Here is a 25713-nt window from a genome sequence, read left to right on the forward strand (position 1 = left end):
TACAACATTTTGATAAGATGTCAAACAGTAAAAAAAAAAAAATCCAACGACAACATCAACAACAACAATAGAACAATAAAGTGACTGAATGCAGTAACACACACTAGGTTATAAGTTGTTTGAACAACGTCAGTGACGGTTGCAACACTTCATTTTTAGTGAGGTTATTCTAACCAGTAATAGTTTGCGGAAGAGTGAGTATTTAAAGCAGTTATTACTACGGACACGAAAAGGAGCTAACGTTAGCTGATGTCATTGTTGGGTCGCATACTCAGATGAAAAATGAAGTAAATGGGCACTTTCAGTTCTGTAGTGTCCTTTAATTAATTGGTACACGAGTTTAAGTTGTGCAGAACGATTTCGCTCAGTTATTGTCGGGAGGCCAGCTTTAACCCTTTCAGGGTCAATGACGTAAATATACGGCGCCGCGAACAAGTCCAAAATGGTCGATGGCATTTATTTATGGCGCCATCGTAAATGTAAATGGGCACCTTCAGTTCTGTAGTGTCCTTTAATTAATTGGTACACGAATTTAAGTCGTGCAGAACGATTTCGCTCAGTTATTGTCGGCAGGCCAGCTTTAACCCTTTCAGGGTCAATGACGTAAATATACGGCGCCGCGAACAAGTCCAAAATGGTCGATGGCGTATATTTATGGCGCTGTCTGTACATTTAAATAGCGTGCCAATTTCCTAATTTTTTCTTTTCTGGCATGTGCTGCCACTATGGGAATACAGGGAATTTTTTTTCTCATGCCTCCCTCTCTTGGTTTTTGTCGCATGGTTTTAGAGCTTCTATATACTACCACTTGCGCATTGGCGCATGCATGGGCGGGCAGCGGTTCGGGTTTTGTTCCGCGGGCGGTTTCAGCTTCTTGTGCTCACGAAACTGATGGCTATCTCATTACTAATCGTTCAAAGGGCAGCCACCTGTTTCTCACTTGTTTAGTGCTCACAGAGGTGAGCATAGGAAGGGTGCGCTGTGCATGCATTTCCTTTTCTTTTTGGGGGGACATTCGTGATATCTAATTGCCTCTGGTTGGCGATAAGATGAAGATTAGCGGAAGTTTGTCACTTGTTTGACGGGCACACAACCACACAGTTTCCTTCGGTGCGCTCATCTACACAGTTATGGATGTGAATATTAGAGTAAGAGCAGGAACATTTGAGACTTGCGAAATATTCTCGTGTGCGCATATTCTAACTAAGCCTTGAACTATAACAATGCATCAAATTTTTTTTTTCTTATAAGTTCATTTCCGTTTTTTTATTGTTGTTATTCATGAATAAAAAGTACATATACATGTACCAATGCAAAATATCTTTTTCTCACTTTACGGTTACCCTAGAAAAATTACAGTAAATTTTTTTCGAAATAGGTCCCTTAGAGGAATTGAAATCTGCAATAAAAAAAATCGACACTGGGCGGTTGCATAAGGTGAAAAAAATCAACCCTGAAAGGCTTAATTAAAAGTTGTGTTACTGATATACATTGACGTCGGGAGTTGTTATATATGCATCGAGCAGCCCACCTCTGAACTCTCTCTAATTTGTTTACGTTAGCCGTAGTGAGTGGATCCCAAATGTTAGCTGCCTAATCTTAGGTAGGCAAAACAATACATTTGTAAGCAAGGTGGCAGACAGATAGAACAGACAACCATTAATAATGCCCATGTTAAGAAAAGAATTTATGAAAAGCATTACACATGGAATCAGTTTGTTTATTTCAGCTAAGATTGTTAGCGACCCAGTGGCCTAAATACTTATATTCTGTTGCTTCTGCAAGTGTCACGCCATTAGTGCTGTAATCAAACAGTAGGGCATTCTTTTTGTGAGCGATCCTCATTAATACAGATTTTTCAAGGTTGATGGACATTTGCTGTGATTCACCACATGCAGAAACTTCTTGCAACATGGTATCCAGCAGTAATTGCTATGAGGCACTTCTTACTTTCGTATAAATGACACAATCATCGTTGTAAAGTCTAATTTTCACAGGAGCGTCACAGACAATATCATAAATATATATAAAAAAACAACAGAGGCCCAAGAACAGGGCGCTGAGGGACACCAGAGTTAACTGCAAGCCTGTCTGAACAATGATAGTTAAAAACAATGAATTCTTGTCTGTTTAAAAGGTAGGCTAAAATGCACTTTACTAATTGTTTGTTATGAAGTATTGGGTCTAATATACAAATTAACTTTTCGTGAGTGACCCTGTCGAAAGCTTTCGAGAAATTAATAAATACTGCATCAATCTGTGTTTCATCGTTAATTGAAGAGGCAAGATCATGTATAGTTTCTACAAGCTGTGTACAAGTTGAGTAGCCTCTCCTGAATCTATGCTGATATTTAGCAAAAAAAATTCACGAGCAATTATGATACTACCCGATGTGAAATTTGAGTGCACTTCTCTACACGTGCTTTCATTTTGCGATATATTGAGGCAAAGAATTTGAGAGAGAAATGTGGCAGATTCAGCAATCGTCAAAAATCTTATCTGTGGGCCAAGTGCACCGGCTTTTAAGCACAACTCGTCAAAGGTTTCAGTGTAATCGCTGGTGCTGCTTGGCTTCCAGAACCGTGACAATCGAAACAAGCATGAACAAGACCAAACCAAGCAAACCAAACAAGTGCAAGCGAGATCTGACGCGAGCAGACAATAGTACGAAACAGGCGGTCTGGTTGAGACCAGATACAAGTATGCATCAAGCGGTCAGGCTGGTCCACATGAAACCTGTTTCCTGCATGCACGTCACTGATCACTGAAAGGGCCGCACTCATTGGTGACCGCTGTTTGCGGCTTACATCTTCTTTCATCTGCCGCTTCATGCTCGCTCTTTCATCTTTCGCTGTTGTGCTCAATCATTCGGTTACACCGACACCGACACTCGCCGCAGGAACAGGCGCCTAAGAGCTGCGCTCTAAAAATTGTTAGCTTCGAGAAAGTTTGATGCGCGATTGTGAATTGTGTGTTCAAGCACTTTACAAGCAGTCGATATTAGCGAGATTGAACAGAAGTTCTTGATCAATGACTTGTCTTCACTTTTTTGAAGCAGTTTTACTCTAGCAGTCCCCCACTCTCTCAGAATTTGTATAAGGGGACATCGCACTAGCGCGTAAAGAAGGGCACGGACAGGAAAATAAAAAAAAGACACTCCGAACGCTAGCATTCGGTGTGTCTTTCTTCATGTTCCTGGCCGTGTCCTTTTTTTACACGCTAGTGCGATGTCCTCTTATACGAGAACCACCAACTAACTAGCCTAGCTTTCTGCCTTAAATCTCAGAATTTGACCTTCACATACGGACCTTGTAAATAAAACAAACATTTAGATGTACATTGTGCATGTCTTTTCAAAAAGCATTATGTATGGTGCCCAGTCCAGGTGATTTCTTTACATTGAGGTTAAGCAGCATATTTAAGATACCATGCTCACTAATGATAAGGTCCTCCAAAGGCGGGAGTGAGGCTTCAAATTTTGGAAAGATATTATTGTCGTTAGTGAATACAGATTTAAAGTGTTCATTGAAGACATTAGATACTGTTTGTGCATCAGTGACCAGAACACCTTTGATTTCAAACCGATCATGGGTCCTCGAGGTTGGGGAAACTAAACGCCAGGATTTCTTGGAAGACTGACATAAAGTTGGGTAGAGATCCTTCAAGATCACAGTGAAGGCCCCGAATCTGGCAGGTTTGTTGCCTTCAGATGGCATGCGAGGGTTTACTGGTCAGTTGCTTGCTCATTCACATACTCATACCTGCCGCAAACTTAAATATTCATAAGATCCACGGACATACGCTTGGAGGGACTGTAGGGAGGCAGGGCGATAGCACCTACTGTTTTTTAAAGCTTCCCTTGACCACACGCCTTTTCAGGGATACATACACACTATACAGCATTTTGCTTTCCACTCGTATTAGAATGTGACTGTGGCAGCAGGGTGTCAAGCCCATGACCTCAAGTTCAGCAGCAGAATGCCACAGGCGCTGAGCAATCACGAGAGTTAAAATGAGATAGTGATACAAAGAGAAGTATTTAGTTTGTTAGCTGCATGAGTGTACACGCACAGCCACTGCTAGTGGGAACACAGAGCCCATGGAATCGCTCCATGGAGTTCCCCACTACCGGCGCCTCATGAAGTCTTGCGGTGCAGGCACAATCAAAGCGATTGGCAAAAAGCCCGGGGAGTCATCTGCTATGGTGAGTCACCTGCGAAGACTTCACAAGGCGCTGGTGGTGGCACTCCGCAGAGCGCTGCCCATGGGCTCTCTTGTTACCACTAGCAGTGGGCGTGCCTGTACAATTGAATGCGTGCTTGACACTATGTTTGTTGACACATTGTGTAAACATCATTGAAGTACTCCAGAACAATATGTGACACAGACACACATTTAAAAAGAGAACCATACTTGGTTTTACTACTCTCATCATGTTTTACATTTATGTACACACATGTTTGTGAATTGGCAATTTCTACTGACAAAGCAGGCAGCAACGCGTTCCTTATGCAACAGCAGTAGCAGAGAAATATCATGGCAACGCACGCAGAGATAGATAAAAGGCAAGCAGGGGCCACATTTTGCAACGACTATCACAAATACATCCCTCTCACATTTCGTCAGTGGCTTGCACACACACACTGTGGCATGCTGTTTTCACTATCAGCTACACCCAGAAAGGTCGTCATTAGCATGTGTAGACCATCACATGCCGGTTTACATTTTTTTTCTTTTTCCGGGATCAGCAATTCAGTATGACTGATGACTGAGGATCGTTACAAACTGTGGCCCCAGAGAAATATTTTTTTCTTCTGAGTGAGCCGCGACTGTTGCGTGTCTCCTCACGGCGTCATGCCATTCAAAGCCAGTGAGACTGCACAGTGTGCACATATGCAGGCAGCACGTAATTAACACCTCAGTCAGGATTAGAGTCACGTGATTGAATGGTCTTCCCATTGTGATCTCGCATAGATTGCAGCACATCGCCTCTTGTATAGCACCTGCAGCACCTACAGTGCTCACTTATTTTGTACTCTGTAAAAAAAAAAAAAAAGAGACGCAAGAAAGGAAACAAACAAAATGCTTCAAACACAAGTTCTTCTAAAAAGACATCATGCCAACTAAATGTACACACACAGTTTCCTCTCTTTAAAAGAAGGCCTATGTTCGTATAGAATACTCAATAAACAACTTTGCTCTCCACATTACGAGGGGAGGATGGAGAGGGGCACGCATGCAACTATAGCACAGCTCACTCTTTAGGCTACTCCCAGGCTGTGGTCTTGAAATAAATTAAAACAAACTTTGTTGCAAGAAGCTATACACATGCACAACATGTGCATTCTAGCATTGGCGAGAGTGCATGTGCTGGTTTACTTGAATCTTTGTTGTGCACGTACCATCAAAAGAGGGCATCAATTGTCCTCACACAGAACATTGTGCGCAGGCAACAAGAGCTTAAATACAATAGCAAAGCTCACAAGAGCGAAAGTGCAGAGGATTGGCTAAGCGCACTGTCAAAATCGAGGGTACATGCTCTCAGAAAAGGCAGCTTTGCCGTGTCAGTCTGTCTGGTGGTGAAAACCTGGGGGCAATACATCACTGCAGATGCAAGCAGCACACAGCAACCCGAATAAATAGTCTCACAGAATAATCTCTTTGAAGGATTTCGGTGGCCAACATCATACATTGGTGCTCTCGTTGTCTTTGTTAAAGATGCTTGCGTGAATGAACAGTCCTTCTGTAAGACAATATACAGGAGCACCAGTAGAACTTTCACAGCTACATGCCTACAGAAGTTAAAAGAGCCACAGCTCTTCACTCTACTGAGCTCTAGACCACTGGGTGTGCTAGCTGCATAATGGCTTCAAAACTCCTTGCAAGGACTGCACAACCATTCCCAAAGTCTTCAGAACATAGAAGCCTAGAAAGGATCTAGTAATAATTATAGTAAAAACACGCAACTTGCACTGCAGCTGAAATATGCAGTAAGAAATTGAACAGTATGATCATCACTTGCAGGAGCCACATTCAAAGTGCACAGTCTCCATCAAAAGTTTCCAAACCGTGGTATTTCTGTAAAGCTGAATATTTCTGCAGCCTGGTGAGCATGCAGCCTTATATTCGAAATTCCAGCCTGTATACAGTTTATGCAAACAACATAGTGTTGTATGGTTTTGCTACTGTGACAAATTGCAAGGAAATGCAACATTATCTCTGGTCTCGTGGCCAGCAAACTTTTGATGCCAACTGTATTTCCCGCCACCCAGCTCATCCGGTGAGCCCGTCTGCAACAGAATTTTACTTTATTCTCGTGTCTCCAGAGTTCCGAAAAATTCTGCGCATGTCTGTACATGGTGTTGGTTTATATCTATAAAACCATGAACTTGCAAAATTGCAGCAGTTTCTGCCCATTTTTCTAAAGTCATGCACTGCAGCAAATTCAGCAATTTAGAATTAGGAAGGAACAGCGCCAACTAAGAAGATCACAAGAGGGGAGAACGACACAGGACAAGCGCCAATTTAGGGTGCACATTTCTGAATATCAGAGCCATAATCACCATAACTATAGTGGTTTCCAAATTCTGAGATGGACTGTTGCTGTTTTGCAGAAACTGCAATGGCGTCAGCAGAGTACGACTACACTTCAGTGCTCACCAGAAGTAGCCACAAAGGCAAACAATCGCCAGTTCTGTGCTTCACAGCGAGAGTATTTTGAAAAATGGGCAGCGGCTGTAAGACACACAAGTGTGAAAAACATATCTGTACACAGTACTACAGTCGAACCTTGATACAACAAACATGGATATAACACATTATCAGATATAACAAAGTACGTTTAAAATGTTTCTGGCCGATATTAGCACATATCAAATATGTGCTTATACAGAACATCGGATATAATCAAGGTATTTTCTTGTCAGATGCGACTTCATTATAAAAAGGTTCGACTGTACTTGCATTCTGGCAACAAGATTCTGTAGTGGCAAATTGATTGTTCTCTACAGTAATATAGCATGTAGGTACACACAAAAGCAAACACATGCCCCCTTGTCCCTGATTTCAGATTACCCAGAAAGAAAAAAGAAAAGAAAGAGAAATGAGGCCAGCAGCAACACTAGGCAATATTTACAAGTCACAGGTAGTGGCACAGTCATGCATGGGACAAGTTATATTAACAGCCTCATAAAGTACACGTTTCATTGAATTTAAACATTGCACAGTAGTGGACCAAAATACTTTTCATAGTGCGATCTTCCTGCCTTGACAAAGAATGCTTCAAAAAAATTAATGCAGCACTTGCTTCTCTTGACGAAGTACATACTATATGTCACAACAAAAGCAGTCGTAACAATGCTCCAGCCGGTGTCACTCAAGAAATCCTACTTTTGGAAAGAGATAAACACTACATCGAATGTGCAAAGCACTTCTAAGATAAGCATCATAAAGCCAGCCAACTTTAAACATGGCCTTGGCCAACTAACTTTAATTTGGTTACATGAAGCTCGCTGACCTCTTAGAAGTGCAATCAGGCAGACGATTCTTGCAATTACCAGAGAAAGTTGTTACACTGCATGTCAACTCTCCTATGTACGACACGACACCATTTCAGCAAAATTAAGGTATATCAGGCAATATGAGGATGTGACTGCAGCAATGTTGGCTTCTGTTGGCACATGTGAACATGTCATGCTTTACACCTGTTTTACAGTGAAATCCTCAGAAGAACTGTACCAAGTATATCTTGGGCAAAGACCAAAATGGGAAAAAAAAAGAGCCATAAAAAAATGTGTTACCACAGCAGTGACTTAATACCCGTCAAAGTAGGCTCACATGCAGTTGCACACGGAATCTGCTGAACAGCATCACGAAAGGCAATGTTAATCAGGCAAGAAGTCATTTGCCCTGCATTCCCAGCCACTGATGTGCCACGGTTTACATAGTTTCTTTTTGCTTTCAATAATATACATCTCGTTCATGCTATTGGATAACATATCTACAATACACTCTTATTTCAGTGTCAAGGTTTTTCAATGTCAACTAAAAAGCAGCTAGCAATGCTTGGGTCATTCAAGTGGCTGCGAGCGACTCGGTGAGCTACTCCAACACCAAATCAATGCTCATCCTCTTTTTACCGATTTCAATGAGAATGAGTTCTGGCTATTTTTAAGTATGTACCTATTATCTACGTACACATTAAGAGGAATAAGAAATGCCATCATGTGTTTTGAAGGCTAGTAGTAAATGCTACTAATGTTTCTATACACAGATGCCGCCAACAGAGGAACTTAAAAAGACAACACTGCGCACACAACATGCACAGCTAACGTATAATTGTGGGTACCAAGTTTATTTATACAGAAACCACTGCCTGATGTACGCAACTCAACATGCTGTAATACATTCAAGTTTCAATCCTGATTGAGGAGCCTACGTGTGGCATGACAGTGCAAAGCACAATATCCTGAAAGACATAGTAGGGTTTCCCCTGTAGCCTGAGCATTTTCAATGTCGGCGCTAGCAAAACATTTGAACTCTAAAAAGAATGAGGTCTTCAAGAAGCCATCACATGCTTAGAACAGGCAAGACACTCGAAGCGAGTTGCCAGACAAGAATAAAGGGCTCGCGTCGGTTGGCTGCTTGCACCTTTGCCACCGTCTTGGGTCCCACAACAATGTTGCAAATTTTTCCTGAAAGTGAATACTTGTGACATGAGCGTTCAGCGTCTCTGCGAGGGTGTTGAACTTCCCTTCAGTCGCACCTTGGCATGAGCTAGGCACCAACCCTTCGATCAGCATCCAGTGTAGAGGTCATCCTGCATACCTGGCATGAACAGCTGCCCTTCGCCATGCACTTTGTAAAGCTTGGTAGATCATACTATCAGCACCACAAGTCGAAAGTTTGTATGCAAGTCCAGTCAACCAATCTAGTCACTGCACAAAAACCACATTATCTGAAACAGGCATGACTGCTAAAAAAATGCAGACACCAGTGTTTCAACATGTGTCATTGATACCACATCAATGCAAAGATAGACCTCAGTGGCCACTTGTCGAGTGTTTTCACCTGAGCAAAAACAAATGCACCAATTTAAAATAAAAAAGCTAAACAGTGCTCTTCATATCTTCTTTTTTACACACACACATATCAGACACACACAGAAAAAGAATGCTTGTGAGCAGCTGTGATGCTGGAACCAGAAACAACCAAGGATGCAGCAGGTCGCGAGATGGTTGGTTGAATGGTGACCTCTGACCCCAGCGTGACCTTAGCTCTGAGACTCGTAGCTGGAGGAGAACTGCTCACGCGTGTCTTCCAGTCCGAGACCCAAGTCGACGGGACTCGGCGGGGTGCTCAGGTTCGAGCTGTTGTTGGAGGCAATCGAGTGGCGTGGGCTGGCCTGCTGTCCTCTCGAGTCCTATCACAAGCAAGCACGTGGGGAGGCAGGGAAAGGGGGGTCGGTGGGGAACAAAGCACATGCTGTGAGATGGAACATCAACATAAGTGCAGGGGTTCCACAAACTCCTGAAAGCACAAGTTTTTCTGAACACTCTAGTTTATTATTCTTGCAGCACAAAACAGCACATCATGAAGCTGGACAAAAGTTGAACGGCTTGCTTTAAAATAAAGCCACATCTGACAAGGAAATATATTGCTGTTATATGTGATATTCATTATAAGTATACATGCTGATATCAACAGGGGAAACAAATATTGCAATTGGATCTATGCTAAAAAAATGAAAGTGTGGCACCCTTCACAAGCCAACAAAGGGTCTCCTGTTGATTGCCAGTCAGCAACGTGCCATGGCAATGTGTGGCCCCGTATGAACAACATTAAATTGCAAACGTGCTCTGCACTGTCGTTAATAACTTGAAGATATACTCACATGGAAATAAAATATGGCCCACCGAATTTTAGTATTTCTTCATTAAATATGATAATTTACCAATATATCCTTGTTCATTATAATGACCATACTAGAGTTTGTTATTGTTGACACACGAAACAGAAGAGACACTAAAGTCGACAGACTGCTTCCTCAGATTTACAAGCCTTGTCTTCTGCTAAAATTGTTTTTATGTAAGCACTGCACAATAATGTAGATACACAGTGGTAAAAGTAAAAAAGATCTACATTCTCGCCTATGTTTACCAGACAATTTAATACTATGGTGGTCCAAACAAAATTACTTGCAATAGCACCAAAACAGAGCATTCTATAAATGATTGGCACAGAAAGATCGGTAAAAAAATTATTTTAAGGGAACAAGTTGTTTTTGAAGTTTCTGAAATGTTCGCCAGTGTGTTATAAAATTTAATTAGTAAGCACAAGTTTCATTCAGTTGTGCTCTTTTACTTTGATGGCACTGTAAATCAGGCACTAAATTGAGGATAAAGAGATTAAATTTTTTTGAAGACCCTGCTACAGTTTCCAAATAAAGTTCCTTGTAAGATTTCAAAAATAGGCCCTATCTTTGCCACACAAAAGAAGTGTTGAAAGAAAATAAGCCCCAAAAAGAAATGATTGATTATACATACCAGCCCTTAAGAAATATACAACAAAATGTTAACAATCATAATTAGTAAAGTTGCACCAATATTGTACCAGTTATGCCTTTAATGTGAGCTAACATAACTTTTACCGAGTTTATTTACTAAACAAATCAGCATGACAATGAAATAACATGTGTTTTTAAACAGTCTGGCACCAAGTTTGTCAACATTCAATATTGCAGTGTTCGTAGCACACAGCTGAAAGTGCACATAATTGAAAGCATTGTGTGCGGCAAAAATGACCGACTAAAAGACTTTTATATGTTAGCATTTATTTGTTAATTAATTAATTAATTAATTAATTAATTAATTAATTATCTTGTTACTTTTGTGATTGACTAACAGTTTATTTATTTATTACTTATATACGTGACTGCAAATAGCTTGGCACCTTTTGTGTGGTGCACTACAAGGGCGGTATTCTGTAAGAGTCCACTAAGTGGACTCCTACAGAATACCCCCCCAGTACAAACTGAATGGTACATGTAGCAGCAAGAAAACACAATAAATGTAATGCATGGAAAAAGAAGGGAAGGGCAATGCCAGCATTTAAATGGCACAGGCCCAAAATATTTGACCTCAACATCAACACTTCAAATTTGAATCAAAGACAGTAGATCTCCATTAATTCGACTCTGGATAATCCGACCCCAGCCGAAGGCCCGGGCTGGCACCCATGCATTTCCATGGGTCCAAACTTTCGTTATTTCTATCTTAAAATTGGCTTTTGCCACATAATTCGAGCCTGAACAGTCAGCACGCACGTGCCTAACCACAACGGTGACTTCAACAGTGACCCCTTTAGTAGTAGCGTCTGTGTAAGTACAGCTTAAGGGACAGTGAACGCATTGAACACATATCATTTCCCACCGAAAACACCTATTTTCGGCTTGCTTTAGGAATATTTACAAGCGATAACCGTAGCTCACAATTGCTGATTAGGGTATTTACCCGATTCTAATAAGCAGCTTGATCTTTTTTCTTTTCAAGAAAATTGGGCCAAAATAGACTATGCGTTGCAATCAGAGAATACCAGTGTTTCTTCACAGTGTTTCTATGCTTTACCACAACACATTCGTGTATTAGGGCAAAGCTGATGTTAAAAAAATTATGCAGAAACTCTACTGGTGTTGTCTATAAGTCGGATACAACTTTAGAAGATAGTGGCGTTTGCTCCTCAAATGCGAATACGCGAGCCCCCACCAATGGGCACGTACTCTAGACTCACGTCATGAGCTGGAGGACTGGTGACCCCACTTGATTTTGAATTTCTGAATCATTCAGAAATCACATGGGCTCCTTGCACCAGTTTGCCGTGTCAGAAAACAAGATATGCAAGCTCAGAGATGGATGCATACAACATTGACAGGTATAATATGGACAAGCTTTATTGTGTCACTTGACACATACAGACAAAACCTGCCATGTAATTTCAGTACAACTATTTGTACAGACAGTGCAACCAGTACACGGCGGTTCCACATTTGCTATGAACTTCAGGAAAGGCAGGGACTGAGCAGAAATTGGGGCTTGGCTTTAGAGTACAAAATGTCCTGATGTCCAGTGTCCAAGGTGTCCAGATGAGGTTACTCAGCTACAGCAGTTAAAAAAGTTAACAAAAAGCTAGCAGTTGTTAAACAAACTGAAAGGAAAAAAACACCCTCGCCAGCCTAACAATATCCCACAGCAGTCAGATTAGAGTACCATATATACTCACGTAATGAACACACTCACATAATAAATATGCCCCAACTTTGCTCTTGAAAATTTTTGTTGCTTTCCCCCGCATAATAATCACACACCCAACTTTGCTCCTGCTGTTAGATATGGAGCTGTTTCCTGCGATTACTTCGAGTTCCCCAAACCACTTCGAAACGCAGCACAGCTAATTGAGGAATGCAGAAGCAGGAAAGCACATTCCAGAGGAGCGGCCGAGCAAACAAGTTGAAGGCAACAAGTTCACGTGCCAACAAGTTCGTACGCCGCAGGGATTAGAAGGGGGGGCTCGGACAATGGAGCATGAGCAGCCCTCCCCTCCTCCTCGTCAGAAGAAGTGCATTGCCAGTCTGCGAGGCAAGACCGCAGAGAGCCGCCAGGTGTGACACCGCGACACGGGCGCCTACCATTGGCTGAAAATGGCGTCATCTGAGCGGACTCTCCTATTGGTCAAACATGACGTGACTTACAGTGCTCGAAGGGTTTATAAGAAGCCTTCCAGAGAGACCTGGAGCATTCCCTGATTCCCTGATTCACCTCTCTCGAACTTCTTGCCGCGGGCCGCAGCGTCCGAGTTGCTGCCGGCCCGTAATGACTGTACGACTGTTAATTGACGCTCACCTCCCTGTACATAATGTAGAATAAATCCTCCCAAGTTTTTGGGTTTCCATTCCGACGTCCGTCCCTCAACCCCTACATCTGGTTGGCAGCGGTAGGATCGCCTCCGAATGCATCAGCTGGTGGCAGCGCTACGGATAAACCTTCGTCGAGAGAGATCCTAAGGAACCGGGAAGAGCGAAGAAGAGAGAGCCTTTGTCGAAAGAGGTCCGAAGAAACTGGGAGTAGCGAAGAAGGAGCGAGCCTTCGACCCAGGGAGTCCGGAGGAACCGGGAACAGCAGACGAACGAACCGGATGGCAGGGTGCTGCAACCGTAAGTGAGCGCGTGGTTTTTTTCCTTATGATTCGCCAGACTCAAATGTTGTGTGTTCATTTTGATAGTTCTGGGAATCGGGAGTTTGATGCATTGTGTGTTTGCACAAATTAATTAAGGAAAACAGTTTTAACCACCTGTCGGGGCAGCTGCCATGGATCTTAGAAGGTTGACGAGGTTAGACTTGTTGTTGGTGTGCGACAATTTGGGAGTTGAGGCAGACGAACGGATGAAAACGCCAGCTATCATAAAGGCGATTAACGATAGTGGCAATGATGACAAAAGCATAGAGCTTGCTTGGGAGGTGATACAGGAGCCACGGGAGCGTGCGCGTCGTGTACATTTGCGAGAGCGTCGTGAACTTAGGAGTGAGCGTCAGCGTGAAGAACGCGAGAATGAACGGAAGCATGAGCTTCAAGAACTTACTCTTAGGTGTGAGCGTCACGGACGTGAGAATAAACGCGAACGTGAGCGAGAGCAAAAGTATGAGAAAGAGAAGGCAGCACTGATCAAAGAGATACAGTATTGTGATCAGTTATTGGCACAGAGACAACGGCTGTCTGAGAATTCTGTAGGAAGTACAGAGCAAGTATCTAGCGGATTTTCGCCAGAAGCCGACGAAAAGAGTAGTGCCTGTGAGATTGACTGCCGATTAATAAGTGAAGGGAAAAGGCTAGCTGCTAACGATGCCTTAGTGGCAACAGAGGCCGTTAAAGGCGGCAAGGAGAGCGACGAGGTGCTGTGCCAACAGATGACTGTGGAGACAGCTAGGCCAGCTGCGAACAAATTGGCACAGTTACCGCGTGTGTGCGTCGCTGGTAAGGTTAGCGAGGTTGCTAGCGAAGAAAAGGGTACTGCTGACCCGACAGAAGCGAGCACCCATGTAGAGCCAGATGTGCGTGCAGAAGTGAAGTGCGAACTGAGCGATGCAGTTGAGAGTAGTTCTCGGGATGGCGAGCTACGTAGTCCACGAGAGAACAACTGCATTGTTCAGGGATCGGTGCGGCTCTCCGCCAGTCTAGATAGCCTAGAGAGGGATGATTCAGTTATTAATCATTCGGACTCGTGCGCGTGAGACAGCGATCGATACCGACGGGCTGTGTGCCGATGCACAGCGTGAGCTGGGCAATGTAGCAGAGGGCAGTTCGCAAGAGTGCGAGTTGTCTAACTCGAGTAAAGCCTGCTGCATTGTGCCAGAGTCGGTTGAGCTGTCCGCCAGTCGAGGCAGAGAGAGTGTTGATTTAAGTGAGAATCACTCAGACTGTGCGGGTAAGAGACCGATCCGGCCCGACGAAATGTGTACCGGCCAGCACGAGGCACGAGAGGGCGACATGAAGGCGAGTGCGAAGAGAAAGCGCCGTAAAAAGAAGCGCGGTAAAGACCGAAAGACTGTAACTAATTTAGCGCCGCCAAAGATGGCGAGAACCCGAAATGGGCAGGGCGCGAGGAGAAGAAAGGTGCGGTCGTCACTGACGATGTTGACGCATCCTAAACGTTCGAGCCACAGGTCAAAGGGGGACCGCGAAGCATGTTCTGCACGGACGCGGACAAAGGGCACGAGGCAGTTAAACTCCTCGTCGTTCCGTAGTTCTTTTCACAGCTCAGCGTGCAGTTCGAAGAAACGCAAGGTGGCAGGACGAGACCAGGTGGGGAGTAGCGACGCGGTCAGTCGAGTTTGTGAGGAGAGCGGGGCGCCAGGACGCAAATTGGCAGGAGACCGTAACGTCTTGGGGGAGCTGATAGTGAATCAGCCCTTTTGTTGTCCCTCGGTAGCCAGAGTACCTTTCGGTACGCGACCCCCCCGAGTACGGCTCAGAGTATGAGTCGGTCAAAAACGTTTGAAACGGGAGGCCAAGAGCCCTTCCGTAGAAATGAAGTGTGTTGTTTTTATTTTTGAGCATCGGAAAATTTTCGCGATTTGAGACTAGGATTTCTTTCAAGGTGTAAGGTTTGAGCTTTGTTTATGTTTTGGTTTGAGAAAGCTCCGAGATTTGAAAGATGCGTTTTAAGTAAACATGTAGTCTCGCGAGATGCTCATTAATAAGTAGATAGGCTTTTTTTTGTGTGTGTGAGTAACCTGAGGGTCAAGGTTATTGTTGAGAGGCCTATCGTAACGCGCATGTGTTTTATTTAACCTTCTTTCTTTTTAAGTGTTGAATTTTCTAAGGTTAAGCGCGTAGGTTTTCAGTGAGTGCATGATTTGCACTGAGGAGCGTTCTTAGTTCCATTAGCGCGTGTCCTGTGTGGACGGAAGGAAGCAGATTTATGACTGGGTTGCTAGTGTGTGTGGAGGGCAGCCGTATTCTGACTTCTCTGATAAGTACGCGTGGAATGAGTTATTAAAAGACGCATTATTTTAAGAGTTCTGCGGAGTGTGTAAGTCCCGCAAGTTTAATTGTTTGTTTATCTCACGTGTCCTGTAGGACTTTCAGGGAAGAAACATGAGTAAGCGTAAGTGAAAAGTTTGCCTACAACGCAAGTACGCGTTTTGTTTAGTGACCACAAGGCTAGTGCGCTTGTGATTACGTACTTGTGAGGTTGACCAGATTGTTCAGTGGCACCATTACGTGCGATAAGTACGCCACTGCGATAGATTGGAAACATGCTGTTCGTGTGGTTAGGCCACTTAAGTTATGTTCGGCTGTTTTCATTTGTTGTTTGCATCGTCAACGACCCTTTTGTTTTGCAACAACAATAGTACTCTGGTCTTGTCGGCATTCGAGGAGAAATGGATAGCTGTTTGGAAGGGTGGTTGGAACTGCTTTGTCAAAATTGGGGAAATAAAAGATCGCGGTTCATTTTGACTCAGTAACAGCCTGGCGAGTCAGGGGTGAAGAGCCTGCGCTTACACGTGGGGCAGCGCTGTGTTGTTTTGTTTGTTTGACGTCTGTTCTCCGGGGCCAAGGATCCCGAAGTTCGTCAAACGTGGCTTGACCCCAGTACCCTGCAGCTTCTATTAGCGTTCCTCATGGCCAGCGAATTGAGTTCACCGGCCATTCAGAACTACCGGGGCGAGGACGAGCTGTTAGATATGGAGCTGTTTCCTGCGATTACTTCGAGTTCCCCAAACCACTTCGAAACGCAGCACAGCTAATTGAGGAATGCAGAAGCAGGAAAGCACATTCCAGAGGAGCGGCCGAGCAAACAAGTTGAAGGCAACAAGTTCACGTGCCAACAAGTTCGTACGCCGCCGGGATTAGAAGGGGGGGCTCGGACAATGGAGCATGAGCAGCCCTCCCCTTCTCCTCGTTAGAAGAAGTGCATTTCCAGTCTGCGAGGCAAGACCGCAGAGAGCCGCCAGGTGTGACACCGCGACACGGGCGCCTACCATTGGCTGAAAATGGCGTCATCTGAGCGGACTCTCCTATTGGTCAAACATGACGTGACTTACAGTGCTCGAAGGGTTTATAAGAAGCCTTCCAGAGAGACCTGGAGCATTCCCTGATTCCCTGATTCACCTCTCTCGAACTTCTTGCCGCGGGCCGCAGCGTCCGAGTTGCTGCCGGCCCGTAATGACTGTACGACTGTTAATTGACGCTCACCTCCCTGTACATAATGTAGAATAAACCCTCCCAAGTTGGGTTTTCATCCGCGAAGTCCGTCTTTCAACCCCTACACTGCACAGTCCCACGATCGAATGGCTGGGCTGTAGTTTTTCCGGAGGAACTGGAATCTTTTACAGTCTCGCACATGTGTCTAGAGTAAATGCACTTCATCTCGATGTCCGTCACTGTGTTGGAAATATCTAATAATGTAAGGGTGTGCAAATTGTGACTTTTGAGACCGAATCGAATGCAAGTTGAATATTGCCAGAAGTGAACCAAATTGAATTGAGTATTGTGTAGTTTTCATATAATTAACAGCCATTATCACAATTACTAAAAGATGCATTCACATCCTAGTATTCTTAAGGTTAGCTAGTTTCTGCCATTACATATTACGTTATGAAGCATTATTAAATAAATGCATAAAGTGGAGCATTAGGAGCAAATGAGTAGTTTCTGTGTATGCACAGGACTCTTCAGAGCGTGCGAACGATTGCTATATAAACTTGTAAAGTACGGCACCTAAGCGACACAGCCTGCTCCACAATGCAAGTTCTCATGTTTTACGCCTTCATTTGCCCGTGAAGGTTAAAAATTTCCCATACTTTTGCTCCAATTTTATTTTTCATTAGGTGCATTTCACATTTTGAAATATTCACAAAATATTCGAAAAATATTAACATTTACGAATAGAGACTATGATTCGTTACTACAAAGTTTGGAACATTCGCACACCTCTATAATAATGTCACGTGAGAAAAGCTGAGATCAGCTAAATGAAGTTATACAGCTAACTTAGGCAAACATGCCGTAGCGGCATACTGTTAGGGGCAGCTGGTTTGATGATGGTGAAGCTGAAAGCAAAGTCAAAACAAGGTAACACTGGCAGCAAGCATGTAGTAAGAATAGGCAGCAAGTTATCACGGTTACTCAGGACCTGGCGGACAGACCAATCGCGATTAAGCTCAGCCTGCTTTTACCGCATGTTTGCCGCCTGTGCTGTCGCAAAGTCACCTCACAAGTTTGCAAGGGCAAAAAATGCACATGCATGATGCACAGCCGGTGCTTAGTCAGCATAGTGGATGTAGCGGGGTGTAATGTCGAACTGGTGTGCCTGTTCCTCGCTTTTCTGCCTGTCTTTGGTTTTGCTGTGTGTGATGGGCCCTAAGTCAGGTTATAGGCCTGCAGAGAGACAGAGAGTTTATCTGCTTACAAAATGGAAATGCTGATCAGACATCGATAAGCATTGACATGCCCGTGAGCAGGATGGTCGAGGAAAGAGACGCACAAAGAGTGCCCGTCAAAATAACAGGTGTTTAAAAGCAGCGCTTCAATGTGATGCTTGCAATAACCACAAACGGCTGGAAGTGGCCACAAGGACGAGCTCTTGTCGAACCACAATGTAGATGACGTGGCCGACAACAGGTCTGGTGGTTCTGATGCGGAGTGAAGTGCAATCAAAACACTGTTACGGCTTGCAATGCAGCCAAGAGGATAGGCCTTTCGGTCCTGACGTGGGAGCGGCATGCTTTTGGCTAGGAATGTAGCGGGACCTGAAGGGCCTGAATAAAGTTTTTCATACCATACCATACAGTTTGCCAGTTGTATATGTACAGAAAAACCTTGTTAAATCATACCCGCTTAAACAGTGGTTTCGTTTTAAAAGAAGAAAAGTCAAATCCCTGACTCATAGGCCAGTGAACATAATGCGTTTTGTATCTGCATAAACCGTACCAGCTTGTTGTGTATGTATCGGTTAACATGTAGTGTTTCCACTTTTCATTGCGCAATCATGGCGGTGCATCGTCAGAATCGGGCGGCCCGGCAGAACAACAAGCCTCAGAAATCAGAACAAGGACCTCAAGCGCCCTGCCCTGTGTCTTGGCATATGAAGCCACTTCAACATAAACATCATTTCGGTGTTGGTTCTTGATTTTATGCCAGAGCGTTGTGGCATCGTGCAAGCAAAGGCTTACGTCATGCTGAATCTTGAATATAAAACACCGAGCGCTCGGCATAGAAGAAAAACTGTACATCATTCGTGCTATCGAACGTGGCACGATGAAGCCGGCGTTGGCACGCGACAAGGATCTACAGTTGACTACGGTGTGTGGCATTTGGAATGCGAAGAAGTTGATTGGCAGCGCTGCTGTGACTGAAAACAGATGTCGGCTACGAGGTTCAACTTTTCGTCATCGTTGCCTCTGTTGTTGCCGAAGGGTTGCCTAACGACAGTGATGAGGACGACACGGAAAGTGACAGCACGGGCAATTCAGGCCCAACAGTGGCAGAAGCTGCGCGTTATGTCAGCCTCATGAATGCAATCAACGTGATGATAATGGCACCCTGTAATGAAAAAGGCACCCTGCGACTTCTGCAAGGCTACCACGTCCGCGCACGGAGAACATGCAATGCCAACGAGGAATCTGCCATGCGAGTGTTTGCCAAGAAGAGGGGGCTGGCTGAAAAGCTGGTGTTGAAGCTTCAATTTGAGGTCGCTGTCATTGCTGCTAGGCCGCCGCCGCATCAAATGAAAATAACAGACTTTTGTCACGCGAAGTGAATAAATACTGCATGTTTTTGCCCTTTCATTGCACTCTCTCTGAGTTCCATTTTTGACAGGTAAGTGGGCGATCTCGTGCTATTTCGGTTAAGCAGTACTACTATTTAATATGTACTTTTTCCAAGCTCCATAACTACGGTTTAACGAAGTTTCACTGTATATTTTACTGCAAAAGTAAGTTATATAATGCATTTTGAGAAACAATTACCATCTTACTTTTCCATTTTTGCTGTTTCAAAAGAGTTCCCATTAAATTTACTCCACGTAATAAATGCACCCCCCAACATTGCTTCAGTTTTTTGGGAAGTATGCTCATTATTTGAGTATATACGGTATTTCATATAGAAAAACTGCCTAGAACTGCAGTTTCTTTGAATTAAATGTATACATTCTGTAACTAAAATGTCTGCTATCAATACAGGAGCCATGCAGAACAACTCACATCATGTGTTGAGCTTTGAAGCATCGAGCCATGTTCTTGTGATGATAGTGATCCTTCGGGTGACGCAGTCAGCGAGGATTTTGCTGTCCTAGGTACCGTGCCAGGCGCCAATGGCGCTGGCCTCTTGGGTTGCAATGGAACACCTACTGCGCAAACAGATCACAAGGGAATAAGAATAAATGCGCACTTGAGTTACTGCAGTAGAGTCCAGTGTTAAAGCAGTACTGATATGAAATTTCTTACTTGTCATCCTTTTGCATTATTATTGAAGTTCGAGCCTCCTGAACCTTATAAAAATGTTGACGGTCACTTTAGTGTACGCTAAAGAGGATGAGGACCAAAGCCTGTGCGTGCACGAGACATTAAATTACTTGAAATTCTCATTCGAAGGCATTGCGACTTCCTATTGCTTTTGTCCCACCAAAGGTTGTGGGTTCAATACCTTAATTAACTTCACCTTAATTAGCAACGAACATCGTGGGTGTGACTCCTAGCAAAGGTTGTGGGTTTGAGTGCCTGAATTAACTTCGCCTTAAGTAACACCAAAGGTCACAAGTTCGACTTCCACAAGTGGTTGTTGGTCCGAGTGGCTGAATTAACTCTATCTTAATAAACAGTGCCTAATTAACTCTATCTTAATTAACCGTGCCTTAATTAACGCCTCATGTCGTGGGCTCCATTCCCACCAAAGATTGTGGGTTCAACTCACACCAAAGGTTGAAGATCTGACCCCCAATTTTTGTACCATTGAATTTTGGTGCCATTGAATTTTCTGGACAGTTGAATTTTCGACTCACGGGCCATCTAATGCTTTTGCCTTAAAATATACTGACGAGCATCAGAGCATCCTAGATAATATACTATGATACTGGTTTGTGTGAAGCAGTCTTGGTTTTGGTACCCCAGAAGCGGATGCATCATTATGTAATCATGCAGTGTCCTCATACAGTACCTGCAATTGCTGCAACGGCCACACACGAGCACAGCTAGAAGTAATGTGTGCAACACCGTTAATTTCTTTCTGAGCAACGTCAGCCCATCCAGCCTTATTACTACTACATGACGTGAGCACATTTTTATGTGTGTCATAACAGTGACACCTTTTTCTTGCAATGAAAAGACGGAAACAGGAAAACATGGATGTTTATCGGCATTATCCTGTCTTTTCGCCTATAACACAAGAAGAATGTACAAACAGCCACAAACTAGCCCCTCTCATCACCATTTTGAGTGTTGTAACAGTACAATAATGCTGATGTTGTTACGATCAACTTTAGCACCAATTAAGTAATGAAATGAAATGAAATGAAATGAAAGTTTATTTCCATCTTGTAAGGTACAGATCTTGTAAGATACAGATGGAGGGGTGGAGGAAAAAAAGCTGTCCATTGAACAGCTTGACAAGTCTCCCATCTCCCATTTGGGCAGACTATACTAGTATATACTAGTTATACTAGTATAACTAGTATAACTAGTAACTAGTATAAGTGATTCCTAGCCTTCATACTTGCTGTCATACTTGCTATGTGCGAGAAGCAGAGTTTGTACAACTTGAAAAATGTTTCAGTACTCCTTTAAAGGAAACATGCCTTTAATGTTCCATAACACTTGTTACAGCCCAGGTCTGAATTGAACACAAAGCCTCTACTTAGCACAAATTTGGATAAATATGATCTCGAAATCTGCAGTAATATGCAGTGATTGTTCAGTTAATGCTTAAGTGTACTGCTGATAAATGTTAACTGGAACATCGGCTGCATTCTGCTACTGACTTTAACCATTTCAGTGTCACTGACATGCCGGTTCATTTCGATGTTCCTGCTCCGCCATGTCACTGGCGTACTTGTGCGTTTTCCACTTTCTCCACTTGGATGTGCACAGTAACAGGAAGTTGGCGAGCTCTTAAGTAGTTGTACCATCTGTTGTATATTTCTAGAAGCATATTTTCTCCTCTCTCTGAGTTTGCTCAGTCTGGGTTTTTGTTAGCAGCTATAGAATGCACCCCGGCATGGTCATTGCTGTACCGCGCGGAGTGCATGCTCCAATTGATGGGAGGGGTGGCTCCCCAACTTCATACAGCGCTATGGCGGCAATTCTGCATCCAAACATTGGTGAGTAGCGCAAGGCCATCACTCTTGTGCATTTCTGCCATCTGTCGTATGTTTATAAAAGTGCTTATTTTTTTCAACATCTTCCGCTATCTCTCGCATGCCACCTTTTAAAAAAAAGAAGGTGGTGTGTGAGAGAGAATGGGAGATGTCAGTGTGCTTTTCTAGGATGGCTTTGCCCTCTATCGTATCCCTTTCATCTGTAGCTATCTGTGCCATCTTTTGCTCTCTTTGCATTGTCTGGTGGGGTTCGAATAAACTAAAGCACTCCTTCCTTTGGCATGGCCATGTGATCACACTGAGATGATTGCAAAAGGATGGATAGGTGGGCTAGTTGGTAACGCATATTAATAAAAGCTTACAGCGCGAAAAACATAAAAGATGTAGAAAAATAAACACAAACCACACGCGCTCACTCGTAACTGATGTTTAATGCACATATGAAAAAATACATATATAGAAAATGGACACTTCGCACATTTCAAGATGAGGCATAAAAACAGCATGCATCTAAGGCACATGTGAATATCGATTAATAAAATTGAATTCTTTATCATGTAGTAATAAGGATGGTTGGCCTACACACAGCGCGGAATTTTTGGTGATATGATAGGCTTCTGAGATTTCTTGTGTGATTTGGTTAGGGTGACAGAACAAAATGACTGTTTTTGAAGATGAATTTACACAGACATGATTTACAATGTAAGGCAAGATGAGAGGATGGCGCACCGTTTAATAAATTTTTGTGTTCTCTTAGGCATATGTTGTGGCGATGCACGACTCTCACGCATCCCCTGATATGTTGTTTTCCCGCACGGTTCGCGTGGCCTGGCGTCCGCGGCGGTCGGAGTGGTACAAGCGCGATGCGAGAGATGGCGCGAGTGTCGCACCGCCGCGGGGTTACTCGGGTGCGGGAAAGACTCTTGGATTCAGGACAGCAAACAGTCCGGACGTGCCGTGCCGCGTGTGCGCCGTCCCATGCTTCTGCGAGACTGTCTTGCGTGGCCGCCTTCGGACGCGCCACCGTTGGCGTGACCGTACACGCGAACGACCAGGTGTTGGGATCCAGCATGGGGCGAACATATTCGCTCGCTATCCGTTCGTGGTGAGTCGGACTTCTAGATTTGTCGCGCGCCCATCGGCATGTTTTGTGCATAGCAACAGGGCTAGCTGGCATTGATCTATGAAAGGTGCAATAAATGCCCCTGTGATTGTTTGCACTACTGTGTTGTCGTTTCTTTGTCCCAAGAGCACGGACGAGAACCCCACAATGTTGACACATCTGCCTTTTTGACCAATGTACACATGACCATAGCTTAGGGGAATTCTGTATACTACTCACGAGACACAATCGAAAACGATTAACATGTGTCTGGATCCACCCTCTATCACCCACTGACATGGCCTGCGCCCTTCTGTGCACAATGGAGCAAACGCGACTAAGCCTGTGTGGTGCAGAGAATGCCACCCGAAGACCACAATGCTTTGCCACATTTTTTAGGCTGTGTGAAATTTTATGTACGTAGGGGATAACTGCCAATTTTTCGTTTCCTTCATTTTGAACAGAAGGACGACTCCCGCATTTTTTTTCCTTTGCAATGCGCACAAGCTTTTCCCAAACTGATGTGATGAGGTACATAGGGTAACCCGTGGCCTTAAGGAGTTCCACTTGCATTCGAAAACTCATGCTCAACTTGTGCACGCAAGTTTTTTCTAAGGCCGCGCGTAAGCATGACAGAACAATTCCGCGCTTCTTAATTTTTGAGTGGCCCGATGCGAATTCTAAAATAGGTTTTGTAGATCTTGGAGTGTAGTGCCAGCAAACATGATCCGAACCGAAATTCATGCACAAGTCAAGAAACTGTAATCTATTATTGCTCGGCCGCTCGGAGGTGAACTTTACACCCATGCCTTCTTTTTGAAAGCAATCGACAATCTCGTCCATACTCCAATCTGCCAATAATAATCTGCCAATAAAAATCAAATAATGGTCCACATATCTGAAGACTGCTATACCCTCTGGAAGCTTGGCATTTAAAGCACTATCTACAGCGCCAAGAAAAATAGAACTTAATATTGGTGCCACGCAAGAACCTATGCAAACACCTGACTTCTGCATATATAGTTTTCTGTGCCAAATCACGATGGTAGATTTTAAGTAGAAGGTCAGAATTTCCAATAATGACTCAACCGAGATGCCACATCTATTCCTAAAGGCAAGTTCGTCGTTACATTCTACAATACAATCATCAACATGGCTTAACAATTTGTCGTGCGGCAAGGAATAATACAGATCAACTACGTCAATGCTGAAGGCTGTGAAGCGAGCAAGGTCATTCCAGTTAAGGTGCTCCACAATAATGCCAGAGTTGTTAGCATAAAAAGGATCTGTTATGGTTAACGCAGAAAAGTGCTTCTGCAGATACTTAGACATGGCTAGCTGCCAGGTGTCCTTTTCCGACAGAATTGCTCTAAATAGCATTTTCGGTTTGTGTGTTTTGATTGTGAAAAACCACACGAGAAATCTCGGAAGCCTATCATATCGCCAAAGATGCCGCGCTGTATGCAAGCCAACCATCCTTATTACTACATGATAAAGAATTCAATTTCATTAATCAATATTTGCATGTGCCTTAGATACATGCAGTTTTCATAGCTTTCTCTTGACATGTGTGAAGCATCCCTTTTCTATTTATGTATTTTTTCATACGTGCATTAAACGTCAGTTGTGAGTGAGCATTTGTGGTGTGTGTTTCTTGTTCTACGTCTTTCGTGTTTTTAGCACTCTAAGTTTTTATTAACGCACTGAGATGGCTGCTCGCATGACGCCTTCAACTGTTGATTGGAACCGCGGCTCTTCCAACTCCAAACAGGAGCCAAGCTCGAACTTGGAAGATGACAGCATGTCGTCCGAGGAAGAGGCAACTTGAACCGCATAGAATTTTGACCCTAACACCGTGAAAAAGTGCCAAGAATTATGGCATTGTTGAGGCTGCAATAGCTTTTATTGATTTTATGCTGTGGGATTGTATTCCTTTTGTCATACATACCAAGGTAGCATTTGCAATTATCCATGTCATTCTTACCCCTTCTGCATAACCATGAATAGACTGTTGCATTCGTTTCATAGTATCTGAGAACAAAAACCCGATGTTGAGCATGTGTCACCTCTGAAAAGAACCCTACACTGAAAGGGTTATGGTGCATTTCTTGAAAGCACAGGAATTCCACTAAGTGGACGTGACCTTGATACTGCCAGGCTTCAACACTGCACAATTGGAATATGTGTGCATATATGAATAATTTCAAGTTATCTCGTAAAACCTTCTTAATTAACTAGCATTCAAACGTAATCAGTCATGCAAGAAACGTCAACTTTTTCAAGAAACCCAAACTATGGGACAGAATTCCGCAATCTGCCACAGGAGACTTCTAATAAGTGTGTTTCCAAATTTACAAGTCACCCATTATATTGGGGGCGAGCTCTACCACTGGAAAAGCTGGCGCTGTTGTTGGTGTGATGTGGTATGAGGGATCACGTGGACAGAGCGGCCGCATCGGCTGCTTCGGAAGTGCCAAAGTGAGCTGAAAACTAAAGTTTAAAGTCCCACCTGTGCTGCGGTCCTGATTAAGTGAGGAGGTTTTCTCACTTCGGGTGCCTACATGACAACACCTGAAAGCGTTATAATATGTAGTGGCTGCCTTTGAAGGCGTCGAACATGGTAGGCTACTGCTCGGTCCGCAGTGCCAGATGTACACAACGGAGCCCTGTGCCAGCCTTCACACGCACCTGCGGGACAAGAAGCTGCGTGAAGCTTAGAACTAATTGGCAAGCAGCCATTGGCTAC

General features: G+C 43.8%; 1 protein-coding gene across 5 annotated transcripts in view; it reads right to left on the reverse strand.

Annotated features, from left to right (window-relative positions):
* Positions 1-4394: 4394 nt before the first annotated feature.
* The window catches only part of gek (serine/threonine-protein kinase gek), a 309659-nt gene continuing 288340 nt past the window's right edge, over positions 4395-25713 (reverse strand). For 2 of the 5 annotated variants that reach the window (XM_065455025.1, XM_065455029.1), the window contains exons 42-44: positions 19758-19903; positions 9310-9421; positions 4395-5037 (exon numbers count right to left, since the gene is read on the reverse strand). In XM_065455025.1, coding sequence (XP_065311097.1) covers positions 4919-5037; positions 9310-9421; positions 19758-19903 — 377 coding nt within the window. In that variant the 3' untranslated portion in view covers positions 4395-4918. Of the gene's footprint in view, positions 5038-5083; positions 9422-11985; positions 12154-19757; positions 19904-25713 lie in introns of those variants that run through there. The other 3 variants (XM_065455026.1, XM_065455028.1, XM_065455027.1) reach the window with 3 other exon arrangements.

Source organism: Dermacentor albipictus, chromosome 7 (genome assembly GCF_038994185.2).
Source record: "Dermacentor albipictus isolate Rhodes 1998 colony chromosome 7, USDA_Dalb.pri_finalv2, whole genome shotgun sequence".
Lineage (NCBI taxonomy): Eukaryota > Metazoa > Arthropoda > Arachnida > Ixodida > Ixodidae > Dermacentor > Dermacentor albipictus.